The 17,279-nt window shown below is 42.9% G+C and overlaps 1 protein-coding gene across 1 annotated transcript in view; it reads right to left on the bottom strand.

Annotated features, from left to right (window-relative positions):
* Positions 1-266: 266 nt before the first annotated feature.
* cers1 (ceramide synthase 1) overlaps positions 267-17,279 on the bottom strand; it is a 33,076-nt gene continuing 16,063 nt past the window's right edge. The window contains exons 2-7 of the mRNA XM_063467235.1: positions 11,358-11,517; positions 7,541-7,721; positions 6,650-6,811; positions 6,322-6,469; positions 6,070-6,209; positions 267-3,698 (exon numbers count right to left, since the gene is read on the bottom strand). Of these exons, the coding sequence (XP_063323305.1) occupies positions 3,656-3,698; positions 6,070-6,209; positions 6,322-6,469; positions 6,650-6,811; positions 7,541-7,721; positions 11,358-11,517 (834 nt within the window). The 3' untranslated portion in view covers positions 267-3,655. The remainder of the gene's footprint in view (positions 3,699-6,069; positions 6,210-6,321; positions 6,470-6,649; positions 6,812-7,540; positions 7,722-11,357; positions 11,518-17,279) is intronic.

Here is a 17,279-nt window from a genome sequence, read left to right as displayed (position 1 = left end):
GCTTTGGGTGAAAAGTGTTAATTTGCTTTTTTAAAAAAAATGTATTTTCTCTGTTACCACATGACCTGTGACCCCTCCCCCTCCCAATCAGCAGACCCATGGAGGGGGAAATGACTGTGTGGTACATATGAGTTATAATTTATTAAATGGCTTTGTTTTTGTTTCATGCACTGAATCTGCTTCACCTCATCTGCAACACTTGATCTTTGCAATGAAAGTGAAAACGGTTGTGATTAAAAATAAATGACACATGAAAAACACTCAAATCGTTCTTTACCCACGTTTTATTTAATGAGAAAAAAAGAAACGATAACATTGGCTGAATGGTATTAAAATCGTATTACAAAAAAGCAAGTATGAGGTTTGTTTTTATCAAGTAGTCGTGTTTTAGAAAGTGGCCAGATTCAGTTCAGCTGAAAACCTCGGGGGTCATTTCTACATCTTTGTGCATCAACGGTCCAAAACAAAGTTAAAACACATTTGAAATTAAGAGATTTAATTAATCATCCTTCAGTCACACTGGTAACAATTGCTAAATGCACCTTTTAATATTGAGCTACTGATGAACAATAAAAATAATACTAATAAATTACAGTGCAATGCGTAAAAATACCTGCAGGGCTTTTTCTGGCCCTGTCGCTCTGTTAGCGCTCCTCTTCGCTCCTCACCAGCTCCCACAGACACTCGCCTCATCAGCTCGGGTGGAAATTTTGGCACAATCAAATCATGACAAAGCTTTGGGTCAAAAACTTTGAGGCAGTCTCTGAAAGTTTGTTTCTGCCACTGAATTTCTTATTTCATATTTTTGCAATTGAAATTTTGATTAACTCTACCTGCCTTTTTTTTTCAGTGGTGGAAAAAAAGCTTTCGATATTGACCAGAAACAATCTGAATGCCGTTTTTGTCGTTTGTTTATTGGGCGAGGACGAAGCTGAGGTGCCGAGATCAACGTGTAATAATCCGCTTACTGCAGTCTCTTAAATAAGGTGACTTCTCAAAGATGCCGTTACACTGATGAGTCTGTGGAAAGTACCCTTTGTGTCCTCACTCCCTAAAACATTTTTAGTAACTGCAAACCAGCCAACATACCTGAACAACAAAAACACCTGATTGGACCTCATCAGTAAGGTCGCCCTGTCAGTTATGAAGCTTTGGCGACTGTATGCATACAGGGACCAAATATATCCTCATTTTACTTTTCATCACCTGCAACAGGAGGTCCTTCATTAATTTATCATCACTCCCCTAAACATAAGGGAATGGGGGTGATGAGGTGAGAGCGTACAGCGGGCTCTGCTGCTAACGTCTCGGTCCTGTTTATGCTGTTTAACGATGTGTTTGTAAACACTTTAACATCACGCCCTGATGTTCTTAGTGTACGCTGATGGGGAGTGATGAGGTCAAGGTCACATGACCTCAGCTGTAAGCCAGTGTTGACAGGATGGTTTTAGTCAACTCTGAGCCGGGGGGGCGATATGGGTGAAATCTGTCATAATGATCATTTTTAATATTCAGAATTTGTACTTACTGATTAAAAACACAATGAGGTTCTGAAGGACAGTAACCAGGGTGGAAGCAGTTAGCACATTGGCTAGTGTTATGCATAACCATACTGCCCACTCCAAGAACAGTTACAGACATCAGCGCAGTTGTACGACACGGTGGGAGAGACCTTTCTGAGAGCGCCACGTCAGGCTTTAGGGGGCGAGTCACACCTGATCCAGGACGTGGATTTTTGAGGGTTTACTGCAGACTTCATTCTGAGCTCATCGGCAAACTATGGATAGTCTCGCCTCACAGCTGAAGCAGAAGGACAGCAACATGTCGGATCAACCGTGTCACCTGCAGTACAGATGTGTCATGACTACAGTAAAACGAGTGCAAGCCAGCATTCAGATTAAATGGAAGAGGTCGGAGACTAGATCCAGATGTTTGCCACGTAGCTGGACAAACCCCCCCCAGTCCCTGAAAATATCCGACCTGGGCTGTCAGATCACGATCAGTGACTCGCACACAGCAGGAAAAACAGCGACACATCTGAAATACAAACAGTGCTCTCTCTCAGGAAACATAACAGCAGCAAATTAAAATAAATCAACGCAGATAATCTGCACTAACAGATACTAAGGAAAAGCAAATAAGTTAGCTCTAACCCCCCCAAACACGATGCGAGGAGCGTGGAAGACACACAAAGCAAAGCGGATCGTCTCGTAGGGACAGACGACATCTGCAGCCTGCTCCAGCAGCACAAGCATGCTGTTCATCCAAACAAGCGCTTGAATTTGATCGAGAAGGTGGAAAAACAGAAATATCCCTTATTTTCTACAGCGGCCGTTCCCACTAAAGTACGAGCTGGAAACCAGCGAGGGAAAACTCAGGGAACGGTTCCCTTTCACTCGAGTTCAAGTTATTAATATGCTCAAATTACAAATCATAGAAAAATCTTCCCTTAGGCTGGGGGAAACGTTTCTGGGATATTTGTGTGTTCTGTGGCCTCGCTGCGCCAAAAAAACACAAAGAAAACAAACAGATCCCTTTTAGGACGAGTTAGTAAAAACTTCATGATTACACAGCTGTAGGATGTTTCGTGATCATTTCATAGCAGTTCCAAAATCATTCCGATGTCATGCATTTCTGAATTCCATAATCTGCGCATACATAACGTTTTGTTTTTCATCATTCAGTCTTTCCATGATTATTACTGGCTCCTTTTTTTTTTTTAGCCGCCACCACCTGAAATCTTTTGATTCTGAAACCCAGTCAATCAAGTCCAGCTATTTGCAGTCATTAAACCAGCAATCAGCTTGTACGCCTTCATGTCAGCGACAGATGCTCTGCGACACACACACACAGACACACACACACGGGAACAAATAATTTAAAAAACAAAGCAAATAAACTTTCCGTACAGGAATGACAGGTGGATATTCCTAATGCCTGCGATGGTCAGTACAAGAGAAACAAAAGATTAAAAAACATCCACTTTCCACACACGCACACACACACACAGCCTGGTTTTTTGAAATCAAGCTAATTGAAAGCAGGCAACGAGAGCCGCCTGGTCCCAGCCACCGACTTGTGCGATGATATGAAAATCAATACATGTGGTGAAGCGGCCATAAGGCCAGGCAGGCTTTCTCACACCACCACGCTGTTTGTTTTTTGCCCTTCCTCCTCATATCATAGGTCAGAGAGGACGGGCGGAGGTGTAAGACGGAGGAAGCGATTCATTAGGAATTACTAAATATCTAAATGTCTACAGAACCATTTACAGGCCGAAACCTTTCCTCGCCTGGGCGCTGCGGTGCTGTGCAGGGTGCAATAGGCCCTGCACAACTGTACGCGACAATCACAGTCCAACTCTCATTCAGACCGCTCGCTTCTACTGAATCTGTCAAATGTAAAGTTAACAAGAGTAAGACAAAAAGTCGGCTGAAATAACATTCACAGTGCTCCAATTAAACCAATCTGGAAACAAAATGACAGCGATGATTTGAAATGTTCTAAAAACAAATACAGAGAGTAAAAAGTCATCAGACTCGATGTTTCCCTTTCAAGATGCTCTGCCTTTAAAACATGCTCCACGTTGAAGGAGGGCGTCTTTGTCGTGCATGTACCAGCAGCCTAGTGCCAGGTGGTGGCGATGGAGGGCCTGTTATAAATGCTTCTCCTTTGTGATCCCGTTCTGCACGTGTTTCCTGGAAAGAAAGCCAGATGGGAGAGAGAGGAGTGAGAATCCCGAGGTGATCAGCAGAAGTGAGACATCAGCAGACAGAGGGCATATCAGAAATGTTCAAGGCCAGGCAGATAAGGACCAAACAGCACGTCCGTGGGCTTTCTTACACGAACTCATCTGCCTTTGGGACAGGAGCGCACATCTGATAACTCAGCCTACCTGAGTTAGTATTCAAAATGAGGCTAGTTTTAGAGCTGTGGTGGTCAAAGGCCACGGTGATAACCAGCAGCACACAGCAGGGATGCACATGGCAGCCCCTCAGATAACGACATGAATCTATAACCTCAGCTAAAAGTACACTTTGCTTTTTGTCAGCACTTCTTAGTTTAAAGCTCACTGCTGCAAATACAGATTACACAGGATTCACAGAGAAACAGCTTGTGACTATCATATCACGTGGTGACTTCTGATGTAGGCTAACTGCTTCCACAGGTTATGAAAGTGCATTTCTTCTGCTTAACCAGCTGTCGGTGGACTGTGGGAGGGAGCTCTGCAGGCACAGGGAGAACGTCATAACTCTGCAGGCAAATATTTATAACAACATGTAGCAAATCAAGTTTACACAGTGGCACCGAGGTGAAAACAGAGGTTTTAAATTCTGTCACGGGCTCTGAAAGGGATTTTAAAATGTAATATTTCAGTTATAAACAAATGTAATTTGAGGGACCAGAACTTTTTCTGTAACTTTACACATTGGTCATGTAGAAAAACTGAGACTACTGTTGAAATTGAACTTCTTTTTCTTATATTGAGAAAATGTTTAGCTAAATGTGTTTACACTGACAGAAAGGGGAGTGTCAGTGCTCCAGCGTCCGGTGTCCCACAATGTAAAATTAATTCAATATCTCTGCATTAAAGCTTCCTCTTTGTCTAAGCAGCTGTACAGTGTAGCCTACAAAGGCTTAAATATATAGCATCACATCTTACCTTAATGCTAGCAGTGCTATGTTAAACGCTAATTGTAGTGTCAGCCTGCTAACATGCTAAATTAGCTAAACATTAGCATGCTAAGATTAATGCTATCATACATGCTGTTTGCAATGGATCATTAGCATCAAGCTAATAGACGCTATGCAGACCGGCAGAACCACCTTTACCAGCATTAACTTGAAGTAATGGGAAGGAACTTTGACGGAGTCACAGCACCACCTTAATTCTTTTCTTTTACTGCTTTTTTTCTGTAGTTTTTCCTGCTGTGCTTGAGATCATTGTCTCAGCCACTCCTGGGAATATTGTGGAACTGAATGATCCAGAACATAAAACTGCCAAAATGATCAGTTACTTAAATATATTTAATTAGAGCACCTGGCTGGTCCTTAATTATTTCCAGTCAACTGCATGTAGGAGAGGAACACAGCTTTCAGCGTGGCAGTCTTTCTATTGGCCAGTAGGGGGCGATCTCCTGAGCATTGTTTATTAAGTCTACCAGAAAATGATCCTACATCTTACTTAATTTATGACCTTGTAGTCTCAAGTCTTCCTCAGTATAACGTTATTCTTTGCTCCCACTTAAAGTGGAATAGCAGGATATTCTTTAGGGCATGGCTACTAAGAGCCACAACAATTTAAGCATCCAGTGTCCTCAGTTTGTTTGTCTCACGGCTTAGCACATCGCTGCCTCCCACTGGTGTTGTACATCAGTGAAGTGTTTGGCATCCCACTGAGTGGGTAGCGTTCTGTGTTTGTGTCCCATCAAACAGCATTATAAAGGGAAATCTGTCTAATGTCCAGTTTCCCAAATTCTCCTTTCACACGGTTGGTTGGGAACCCACGAGCACATGCAGTGCAGGCTCCAGGAACCCACTGAGTTTCTCTGCTAGCACCAATCCACTCGCCAGCCTGAATGTCCAGGCGTTAGCCTTGTAAATATGATGTCATCTTTCTGAGGCCAAGTTTACCTGATGCTTCGATGTTGTATAGCTTTCTGCTGTCTGCTTCCCACTCAAGCTGTCACTGATGATTCAGCCTCTCGCTGATGAATCGGTCAGCTCAAAGCACAAAGCACAGCATCAAAGAGCTGCTCGCATGGCTTTGGGCTCGCCGTTTTGTTTGTTCGTTTAGTATACTCGACATATTCCAGTAAGGCTTGGCTATAGAAATGTGTTTCTTCATTAAATGTGTATTTTGGTAACGTCTGGATGTCTTGTACTGTCAGGCAGCGCTCAGAGAGGATGGTTGAAACAGGACCGTTTACAGTCTAATGTGTTAAATCTAATAATTTATTATTAATGTGGAAATTCTGCCACTGAACATCAGCACAGCTGCTTTGGTTTCCTCTAAAATAAGATCTACATTACATGACCCAAAGTACACATGCTGAAGGTTGGGCTCACCCCTGTGCAGAGTTGTGATGTCCAGCATCATCAGTGCTGTTTTCTGCCAGAGGCTCCTTCCTGCTGTCCTCGTCCTCGTACTCCCTAACATCGTTCACCTCCTTTACTTTCAACAGCTTCACTACAAACATCACAATGAACTGCACACAACAGGGGAGGAAAACAGGAAATGCAAAGAAATCAGACGGCGTGTCCAAAAATGAAAGACTTTCAGGGTTTGAATGAAACATTTGACCAAACCAGTGTCCTCACCAAGAACCAGTAGATGTTCATGAGAAGCAGGGCGAAGAGAAGCGCATTGAAGAAGAAGTAAAAGGGGATGTGGGGGACGGACTGGAGGCTGGACACACATGTGGCATACATGACTTTGAGGGGGAACCAGTACAGACGGAACCAGAACCTGGGAGAGATGAAAACGGGAACACAGTTTATTACATATCCGCTCGTCTTCAGCGTCTTCCAGACAGAATAATTATAACGCTGTCAAGACTACAAAACGCTTCACCGTGACGGAGAACAAATGGAGAACGAGCAGCTGAGAAAAATGAGCCGTATGCCGAGCAGATGTTAAATCTCTCACCAAGTGATGCTGAAGCTGACGGAGCCCAAGTTGGACAGCACGTCGTTTAGCAGGTAATAGCCTCCTCCTCTGGACTTCAGGTAGACGTTGAGCTTGGTGAACTCCAGCTGGATGTCGTTGATGTCGTGCAGGAATAACACTAGAATCCCGATGTTGTGGTATCTGGAGGGCAGAGAGCACAGACTGTGGGACGAGGATCCTGATAGATGCTGAGCTCAGTGACAAGCAGAAAGCACTCACAGCTCACTCTCTGGGCAGACTTGACTTTTACATTTTCTATACATTCACTCTGTTGTCTTTGTTCTTTTGGTCGGTACAATGTGATATTTAGACATACCACATACCATTTTATCCTTTTTATCTCAAAACATTGAAGAGATCAGAGGTCCAATTACAATTCAGTCTTATATATATATATAGCTCCAAATCACAACAACAGTTGCCCAAAAGCATTTTGTATGGCCTACAACAACACAGAGAAAGCCCCAGTAATCATATGAGCCCCTAAGAGCAAGAGCTCTGGCGACAGTGGGAAGGAAAAACTCCCTTTTAACAGGAAGAAACCTCCGACAGAGCCAGCCTCAGGGAGGGGCGGGGCCATCTGTAACGTGATATATGTCATTCCCTCGATGTTGTCAGCAATCGTATTTATAGATTTACTTTTTTTTCTGATAATCTGCATTTTACTTAATTAAAGGAAAGACAGTGAACGAACACATCTGCTCTAGTTTCCACTAAACTCTGCCTCCTACCCTCCAGTCAAACTGGTGTTTCGACTAACCAACCAAAACTATACAATCATTCATGAACTGTGATTCTGTGCTTCTGTGTTAGAAAATGAGCTCACGTGTGCAAATAACTCACAGATTAAACCAGGAAAAAAAAAAGTACCTGAATGCGTAGGAGAAGCTGATGAGCGCCAGCGTGATGATGTGGTGCACCACCATGACAGCAGAGTCCTTCCTCCATGCGTCCATATAGATGGTAGCATAAATGGAGTGGCCGTAGAAGCTGCCCTGGATCAGGTAGGCGATGGCGATGTCTGTAGGCACTGACATACCGCTCTTCCAGTCTGCAGGGACAGATGGGAAATTTTATCCTGCTTGCATAAGAAGGTGTTTTAAGAACACGCTTGTGAATGTAGATAATGAATGATGTACAGTAAAGCATTTTGTTTTTATTCTGGACTTTACTGTTTCCCTTCCTGTCGCCAACGCCGTCTTTAACACGACCATAAATAATAAAGATACTCTGTCTACAGGGGGCAGCAACACCACACACTGGGCGATACGGGGGTTTCTAGTCTTAACGAGCTTTTGGGGGTTTTTTTGGTAACACTTTTTTGTAACACTTTGTACTTTTAAGCCATTAAACTGTGGTCAACCAAAATGCAGAAAGGCCTCAGCTGACCGTGAGATTCAAATCCAGAGCTCATTAACATCCGTGCACAAGTCAACCATGTGTGCACTTCTTAAAGCCTCTAAAACACATGACTATCTGCCGGTCATCAACATCTTTGATAATCGATTAATGCACGATGACCTCGGTTTGGATCGAGACGTGCAGTGAAAACAGAACATCTTCCAATAAACACAAAGAGTCGTGTAGCCTCTTGAAGAAGTTCACCTCTGAACTTCCTCACATGCATCTTATCTACGTCCTTCTTCTTGTAAGACAGCTTCTTCTCTTTGATTGAACGCTTTGCACAATTTCTCACAAGATAAAAGGCGAAGAGGTGACTGCATTGCATTTATCACTGCGGTGGAAGAGAGGCGTGCCTTTCACATCAGGCCCCCAGTCCATGTGATGGAGGTACATGTTTGTCTCTGCCAAAATGTGGTTTAACGCACTGTCGACCATTTGTGGCCAAAAATAGAGTCACAGTATCTGTCAGATCAGATTGTGGTGGCGTCTGGATCTGAGAAACATTTACAGTCAAACACCGTCAGCATCTGCTGGTGACTGAGTGAAGAATGACTCAGCCACACTGTTTGTAACACATTTCATAAAACAGACGACTGTGAGGCCTTTTTTAAAAAGAAGCTCATACATGCTTTTTAAGGTGAACGATGTGGCTTTAAATGGATCCTACTTAATGAACAAAATGACTTAAATTTACCATAAACGCAACAAAGAATTATATAAATGAGTGACTTTTTAAACATATTGAAATATTATCTCCATCTCTAAGAAGGAGAGCGTTTGGCTGTTTGCAGACGATGAATGTGTTGCATATTCAGCCGAGTCGTTGTTGGCTCGTGCAGTGCTGTGAAAACGTATTTGTTTCCCTCCTGATGTCTTACATGTTTCAGCATTTCAGAAAAGATAGCTGTAAATATAAAATGCAGTTTTTGAATAATGAAACGCTACCAAACCAACTCTATGTGAAGAGTCTGTAACAGTCACAGTTACAGTAACAGTTACAGTAACTGTGACTGTTACTGTTACAGTAACAGTTACAGTCACAGTCACAGTTACTGTAACAGTCACAGTTACAGTAACTGTGACTGTTACAGTTACAGTAACAGTAACTGTGACTGTGACTTAGTAATTTGTTGCATAAGTCTTTTGTTTTGTTCCTGTCCAATATTAGGTAGGTCCAGAGAATGCAAACATTTCTGAATGTTTAGAGAGTCAGCCCCTTGTGTCTCTGAATATAACTTTTTATAATAGTTTTCAAATGAGTTTTGTATTTCTTTAGCAGTGTAACACATTTTTTGGGTCTCTTCATCTTTTATACTGTAAATTCCTCTTTCTTCTTCCTGTTTTTTAATTCTCCAGGCCAATAATTTCTTTGCCCTGGGGCCGTAATCATAGTACTTTTGCTTAACAAATCTAGCTTTTATTTCTTCTTGTCTGTCATATATATCATTTAATCTCCGTTTTGTTGAATTTATCTCTTCCAGTGTTTGAGGGTCTTTAACGGTGGTGTGTTTAGTCTCTAAGTTCTTTAATGTGAGTAGTAACTTAATTAAAATTAATTTGCATTTGTTTCTCTTTCTTTTTGTATGAGGACCACACGATCAATTTTCCTCTCTTTACTGCTTTGGATGCATCCCATGTAACACTTGGGGACACCTCTTGATTATCATTTAGTTCACAGTAGTTTTTATACTCATTTCTTACGAACTGTATACACCTGGTATCATTTAACAAACTCGTATTCAACTTCCAGCTAGTCTGCTTTATTTCAGTCTCCAGTTTTATTTAAGTGATTTCTTGATTTATCAGGTGTGGCAGTGGCTAATGGTTCATTCACAGTTAATTCATGACTTAACAAAAGTGGGCAATTACTTTATTCAGGGTCAGGTGAGATTTTTTTCCCTTAATAAATGAAATCATCATTTAAAAATGGTTACCTTTGGCTAATATTTGATGCTCTGCAACATTTTAAGTGTGACAAATATGCAAGAAATCCGCTGTACATGGACAATAACTTCCAGGGGATACCAGAAGTGAAGGGTCAGCTGTGGTAGTCAGCATGGGAGGAAGCTGGAGCGATCGCGTTTATCCCCGAGAGCTTTACAGAGGGTTTTTAAAGTGCTGTGAGAAACGAGCTAAATGCATGTAGCCTGGCTTATTTCACTTAAACTTATCGGATGTTGGACGGAAACTTTCTCCTCCTGTGTTTGAGTAAGGCTCGTCTCCAGTGATATGGGGTTACGCTGGGGCCTTGTGTAATGTTCATTGATTGGACCGTCTGTCATTAAACATTGAGAGGAGGGCCGCTAGCTGGATCACAACAGAGGAGCTGCCAAGGGGGAGGCATGGGAACTGGAGCCTTTTTTCCCCTCTACTGGGGAGCAAAGCTTTTCTCATCTCTTTGCGTCAGCGATACACTCCCACTCCTCAGTCCCGTCACTGCACTTTGATTTCGGCTAATTTCCTAAATTCTCACAGTAGCTGTATCTCTCTTTCCCTTCCTCCCTCCATTAGTAACAGTCCAGCCTTATAGATGAATAAAGCTTCTGCACACATCTCAGGCTGACAGCTATTAAAAGCGAAGCAGCGATTAAACACGAACCTGGCGCCGTCAGCTAGCCTTTGTGAGCTCGGCGCAGGAGCCTTGACAACTCTGTGTCTGATAGAAGAGTCTGAGAGACTATGAAAGGCACCACTGAATTATATGTGAAATCCCCTGTGTGCATCTATCCTCTATTAGCCATGCAATGATGAGCACTACACAGGGTCTCAGCCGCGGTGCTGAACTCCATGAAGTACAATTTTGCAGCTGATTTATTGTAACCGGTGGGGCAGAACTCGGAAAACATGAATAAATTATTAATATATAGCTTTACTTTAACAAATACTGGTCTGTATAAACAAGTAAATAAATATGCTTTTTGCATTGTATAAAAAAACTACAATAAATCATAAAGAACCATAAAAGGTGACCAGTTAAAAGCTGCAAATATGCATAAACCAGAACCACATCCTGCATGCGCTGCTATAAATATCTGCCTATTTAAGGACTCAAGGTGGCATTTTACCCCCACAGTGTCTCCACAGGATTAGGCAGCGCTCCTGCTGTTTCATTAGATTAAAATGGCTTCAGCTTCTGAGCTGAGAGGTTCGGTATCTGTGTAAGTGCTGAGAGAATTGTGACTGAAGATCGCCTGTTCGGGTTTTGTAGCATCCTGTATGATGAAGAGCTGAGGATTCAGTTAGCACAGGCTACAGAAGACATGATCAGTGTTGTGTATCGTACCGTAGAAAACAGAGGGCGGGTCATGGAAATAGGAGTAGGAGGTGAAGAAGAGCAGGTAGGTGCTGTAGGACCAGGACATGGTGTAGAAGACCAGCTTCCACGCGCTCTCTGGCATCTTGGCAGCATCTTTGGGCAGCAGCCTACACCACTGTCCGAGAGGCTGCAGAGAGAGCAGAGAGAGACGGTGAGAAAAAAACACCAGAGGAAGTCGAGCTGAGAATGAAATTAGCTGTTTCTAGACTTTTGGATAGATCCTTGGAAACTGATTCATTTAGACGCTTTTTAAAAAATCTACTCTACATGCAGTGAGAGTCTGGGAAGGCAAACATGACTGCTCGCTCTGCTCACAGTCGGCTGATACACGTCGAGGCTGCAGAGCTGATGAAGTCGTTTAGTTGCCTATAATTCATTTTAGAGAATCGATCTTGTTTTGCGCTGCACTGCAAGCGCTGAGAAAAATAGTTAATAATTAATTTCAAATATTTTGCACAGAGTTGCAAGTTTAATGCCAGTAAGCTAAACAGTTCATGCATGAAGCTTCATGAAGCTCTGAGACTTTTGCAGGTACAGTGCTGTGCAAAAGTCTCGAGCTGTGAATAAGTAGTAGGTACAGCGATTTATTGAAATGTGCAATAGTATATGGAAATGCAGTATGCAAGGCAAAAATGCAATTTGCTCGAAAGCCAATATTTGGTATGACCAGCTTTGTTCCTAACACAGTCTGAAGTCTGTTAGGCGTCTTCTCTGACCGGATGAGGCCAATCCATGACTGATCCTCTTCCACTGTTTGCGTTCACTGCACTGCCAGCGTGTTTGGCATGACTGTAATGTTGACACTGAAGCTGCTGCCAGTCAGATGCTTCTAAGTTTGTGCTGCATGGTGGACCAAAATCTGATGGTACTTTTCTACGTCCATAATTTGGATCCCCAGCACCTCTTACTGAAATGTTTTACTGATGTGTGCATCTCTCCTCACCTCCTCCGTACATACTGATGATGATTTGAGCTGAAGAATCTCAAATTTGGTTTCACTCATTTTCACTCATTTTCACTCATTTTAGACCTAGTTCCACTCATTTTCACTCCAGTTCTGGTGTAATTTGGCAAACCTCAGCCTTTTCTGCCTGTTTTCTTATCTTAAGAATGGCTTGTTGACAGCCACTATCCACTGAGACCATGACTGACTGTGTCAGGTCTTTGTTTTTCTCCCCATTTCTAAAGGACACGACGTCCACAAACTGTTGTGGATACTTTTTTAGGCCTGTCACTTCTTCATTTATTCTCCAGTTACCACAGATTCTTTAAGGACACACTGCACATCATGCCACAACATGCCATGCTTTTAGCAAAAAAACAAACAAACAATTAGTTAGTTGTTAAGTTGTCTGTAAATAGTTTGGTTCCTTTTTTATGCTTGAATGGACGGCATGACACGAACACAGCCAGTGCTAAATTTACTCACATTTGTATACAGTGTAATAAAACATCTCAGTTTAACTTCTGCACTTCAAAACTAGACTGAAAAGTAAAACCAGCATGTTGAGGATTCATTCAACTGCAATTTACAGCCAGGCTATCATACACTTGTTTAATTGTCCCTATAATCTGGCAACTGAGTGCAGTGTTTTCTTGGCATCGAGAAGAATGAAACCAAAGTACAAACAACTGAACAGACACTAAAAAAATGTGCAGGGGTCAAAATGCTCTTCGTTAGATAAGAGAGGTCAGCTGCACAGTTTGGAGAACAACGACGTCCTGCAGTCTTTGAAGCTCTCGAGCTTCAGCACGCCTCTGCAGACTACAGTAGCAGCACATGACCACCAGTCCGCAGAAACGTCTGCTAATGCTTTGCTTTCAAGCAGAAATAGAGGAAGTTGGTGAAGAGGCTCCTCATCAGACAAACCCGTGTAGGCGGTACCTAACCCGACCCACCCACTCACTTTGAGCCTGTGTTATCTTCTTGGTTGCCCTCCCCTAAACTGACTTCCACCACTTTTGCTTCTTTGCGAGGCCTTTTGTTGTCACGGCAGCAGAAACTCTTAAAAATGAGCATAATTTATTCATTTTGAATGAAAGGGAGGAATCACTTGTGACACTCGAACTAATAGAGAGGTGGACAAAGGCACAGCACATAGGTGAAGTAGTGCAACAGGTAAATTAATCAGACAGGCAAGTGCTCAGTGTTGCAGTGTGCCAAGACAGGAAACCAGAGTCAGCTCACCGCCGCATACAAACGACATGCACACTCGCTGGAAAGCAATGAAACGGTAACAGGAGGCAGCAGAGTGAAAGCTGCCTGTGTCAGTGATACGCTGCATCTCAATCAGTTGTTACCGAGCTGCTGGTCTACGGGCTCCGCGATCCTTTTACATACATGACAAATTAATGGAGCGAGCGTGGCTGCAGATTAGAAAGCCTTCTGGTTTCTGCTTTTCCTGCATGACGCTGCTGTTTCTAACTTTTACTCCGGTTTTCAGGTTTTTTGTCTTTCTTTCTCTGCTTTTTTGTGTCTCTGCTGTTTTCTGGTTCTGACGTCTGTCTGCGTCACACACACGAGTCAAAACAGGACGGGGAAGGAAGCTGACGGGGCGACACAGATGTTGTGAGATTAAAAAAGCGTCGGCCACAGACTTTGTTGTACGCGACCGTGACACGTTTAGAAGAACAGGCAGCACACGGGGGGCGGGGCACACGATCCCCAGCCGGGCCTGCTGACTGGTTGAGACGGCGGCGACACACGGTGCGTGCTGAGTAAGTCATGACACGGTCCACGTTCTTTTAAGTCTCCAGCACATCTCCATCAGCCCTCCCATCCGTCCCCTCCCCTCACCCCCAGCTCTCTCTCACTACCCTCGTCTCCCTCCTGCCTGCGACATTTATTTATAGAAGCCAGCTGTCAGCACACAGCCCCCCCTCCCACAGTCTTTTAACACACACCCCCCTCGATTCACTCAAAAAAAAAAAAAGCCTTCCCACGTTCACAGTGGCTGAAAACTCGAGTCTGCTACAGGCTGCAGCAAAAACACCAGCTCATATGTCACTGGTTAATCGCCCTCATTCCGGTGTTGTGCCAAAAACTGATTTCCAATGTTTCTGTGTATTTTTTATGTGTAATATCTTTACGTATGTTGGTAAATAGACTTCGGTGAACAGCGTTTACAAAGGGGTTATATATAGAATTAAAAAATTATCTGTTTTTCAAGTATCTTTACAACTCTGTGTTATTGTACTTACATTATAACCAATCCGCTCCTTTATCCCCACTTAAAATATTTTTACAGAACTATTTTAATATTTGCTGCTGTCCTCTTGGCCAGCTTACTCTTACAAAAGACATTTTTAATGTTAATGAGATTTTTTTAACTGCATAAATAAAGGTTATATAAAAGTCACTGCCAAAACCTGATTGCGGCTTCTAGCTTGTTACACGAATGTTGTTTGTGGCTCAAGATGACTTTATGTCATCCATGAGGGATGCATTTCACATATGTTTCACATATTATAGCCCAACAAGTTACTTATAGCAGTTTAAATACGAGCAATCACTTTTTGGCAAATACCGGAAATCACTTTTTGGCAGACGATCACTTTTTGGCACAACACCTGATCCATCTCCAAGTAAAGTTAAAAAAATATGGATCCTATCTGTTATATTCACCTCTACCGGGCTGGCTGTTTCGCCCTGACTTGTCTGTCACTACACTACACTACATATATATATATACACACACACATCACATCCATTACATGTGTTTTGAGTCATCTGCAGTATTTCTGTCGCTGTGTTTGCACTGCAGCGACTCTGCACTGGTTTATACAACCAAAGGTCTGTCACAGTCGTGTAGTGACAAATACTACCATGTGTTTCTGCGGACTGTACCAAAACTGTACAGAACAAGCTGTCCTGGATACATCAGAGTATAACACGAGCATAGACTGTATATGGAAGACAGACGTCTGGGTGTGAAGAGTAAACCTATCGTAGAAGTGCTTCCCTGATTTATGGCCTCAGTTTATGGGTCGAATCTGTCCTTTAAAACTGTATTAAATAAGACATCGTGGTCCTTTTTTAAATTTCAGTAACAATCTTTCCTGTGTGATTGACAAGTAGCTAGCCAATGAGTGAAAAGTGTCCCACAGTTTCACGAGCAGAGTCCATCTTGTGTTTCGAGTCTATGGATTTGAGTCCTTTTCATTCTTTCTGCTATTCTTGTTTGGGCTGAGAAGAGAAAAAACTGATAGCAGCTAAAACTATTTACAGAGGAAGTCTAAAAAAAGAGCTAAATGCTTTTAAACTTTTGACTTCTAATAGTTTGTTTACTCTGATCCAAATCATGCACGAGTTTGCATGACTTTTAGCTTTTTCGTCTGGTTTGGTTTCTGTTCACACAAAGAAATCGTAGCAACCCAAATGTGTTGCTACAAACCAAACATTCAGTCTGCTTATTGGCCAGATGTGTCTGCGGCGAGAGCAACAAAAGTAAATAAACGAAAGACAAATGTGGTCATATGACCAAACATCGCCGCTCATCCAAATGAGTCCTCGGGTCATTTTACAGCTAGTTACTACAGTTGTGTACTCTGCTGCATCCCAGAATGCAAAGCATAGCTAGAAGGTATTTCCCTCAAATTTGCAGCGTATTTTTGATAGTTTGGTCAGATTGAGGTCGGGTCACGGTCTCGCCACAAACAAAGCGCTCTTGAGTTCATCTGGATCGAGACCGCCTCCTCCACAAGGCGTCAGTGCGATTGAGTGAAATTACCATGATCATATCTGCACAGAGAAACGGGGAACATGTACCAGCGTTTGATGGGAATGGGCTGAATAGTGTAGGTGTGAAAACTCCTTAAAACTCAAAAGTGAGCTCGACCAATATGATTGATCGCCATCGGCCTGTCTCAGATATACAGATATTCACCCATATATATTTGTGTATACAATATAATATCAAAAATTGGCGCTACATACAGCAGAGTACACATCACAGCTAAGCACGGCTAGTGCAGAGTCAAGCTCTGCCTCCATAGTAGCTGGTCTCCTACACCTTATATATATATATAGACAGAGAGAGAGAGAGAGAGAGAGCTCCTGTATGACTCGGGCTCTAACTCACAGTACAGCAAATCGATGGTTGTTACTTTTTATACCTTTTTGTGTATTGGCGCTCCTTATATCCTGAGTATTAAGTCCAATAATAAACCAAGTTGTTATATTTTTTGGTGACTGTGAGTTGTATAATCCCTACACGATTACAGCGACAACCACAAAACATTTGCTTCTTTGTAGACGTGCTTTCCAGGCAGGGATCTTTTACTTTGGCCTTCCTGGTTTGTATTAGGTTTCAGTACTTGTTGTAACATGCACACAGCAAGGCAGCCCCCCTGTGCTGGCTATTTTTTGACAATGCCACTCTCAACAAAGTGATATGACCCAGCAACATCGAGTGGCTGTTAGCAGAGTTATGACTGAGTCACTGGTGTTTTGGGGGAATACCAAAGATTTTCACTTCCGACTCATTCTGGGAATGGTGAGCTCTCTGTATTCTGGTCTTCTGGCCTTCGAGTACCCCAAACCCCACAACATTTGTTTCAAATGCAGATTGTGAGATTATGTAACAGTCTGCCAATGGCTCCCTTCTTGTTTCGCTGCGTGCCACCCAGCCCACCATCTCTTTGGGTCCTCTCCACCCACTCTATCCATCTACCCTTCGGTTTTCTGTGCCAGGCTACAGAGCGGGGGTATAGTGGGTCAAGGACACCGAGATAATCCGCTCGTCCTCTGCCGGATAAATGACAGGGCCTTGAGTTACACTCAGCTGGGACCTACGACCACTCAACAGCTCTCGCCCTCTCTTCCTCTCTCGCTCTGACAGACAGACTCTGGCTGAACTCGTTCTCTAGCTGGAGGCTTCATCTCTCTGT

The sequence above is a fragment of the Pelmatolapia mariae genome, linkage group LG23 (genome assembly GCF_036321145.2).
Source record: "Pelmatolapia mariae isolate MD_Pm_ZW linkage group LG23, Pm_UMD_F_2, whole genome shotgun sequence".
In the NCBI taxonomy this organism is placed as follows: Eukaryota; Metazoa; Chordata; class Actinopteri; order Cichliformes; family Cichlidae; genus Pelmatolapia; species Pelmatolapia mariae.
Note: the sequence above shows the minus strand (reverse complement) of the source record. Positions and strands in the feature narration are given on the sequence as shown.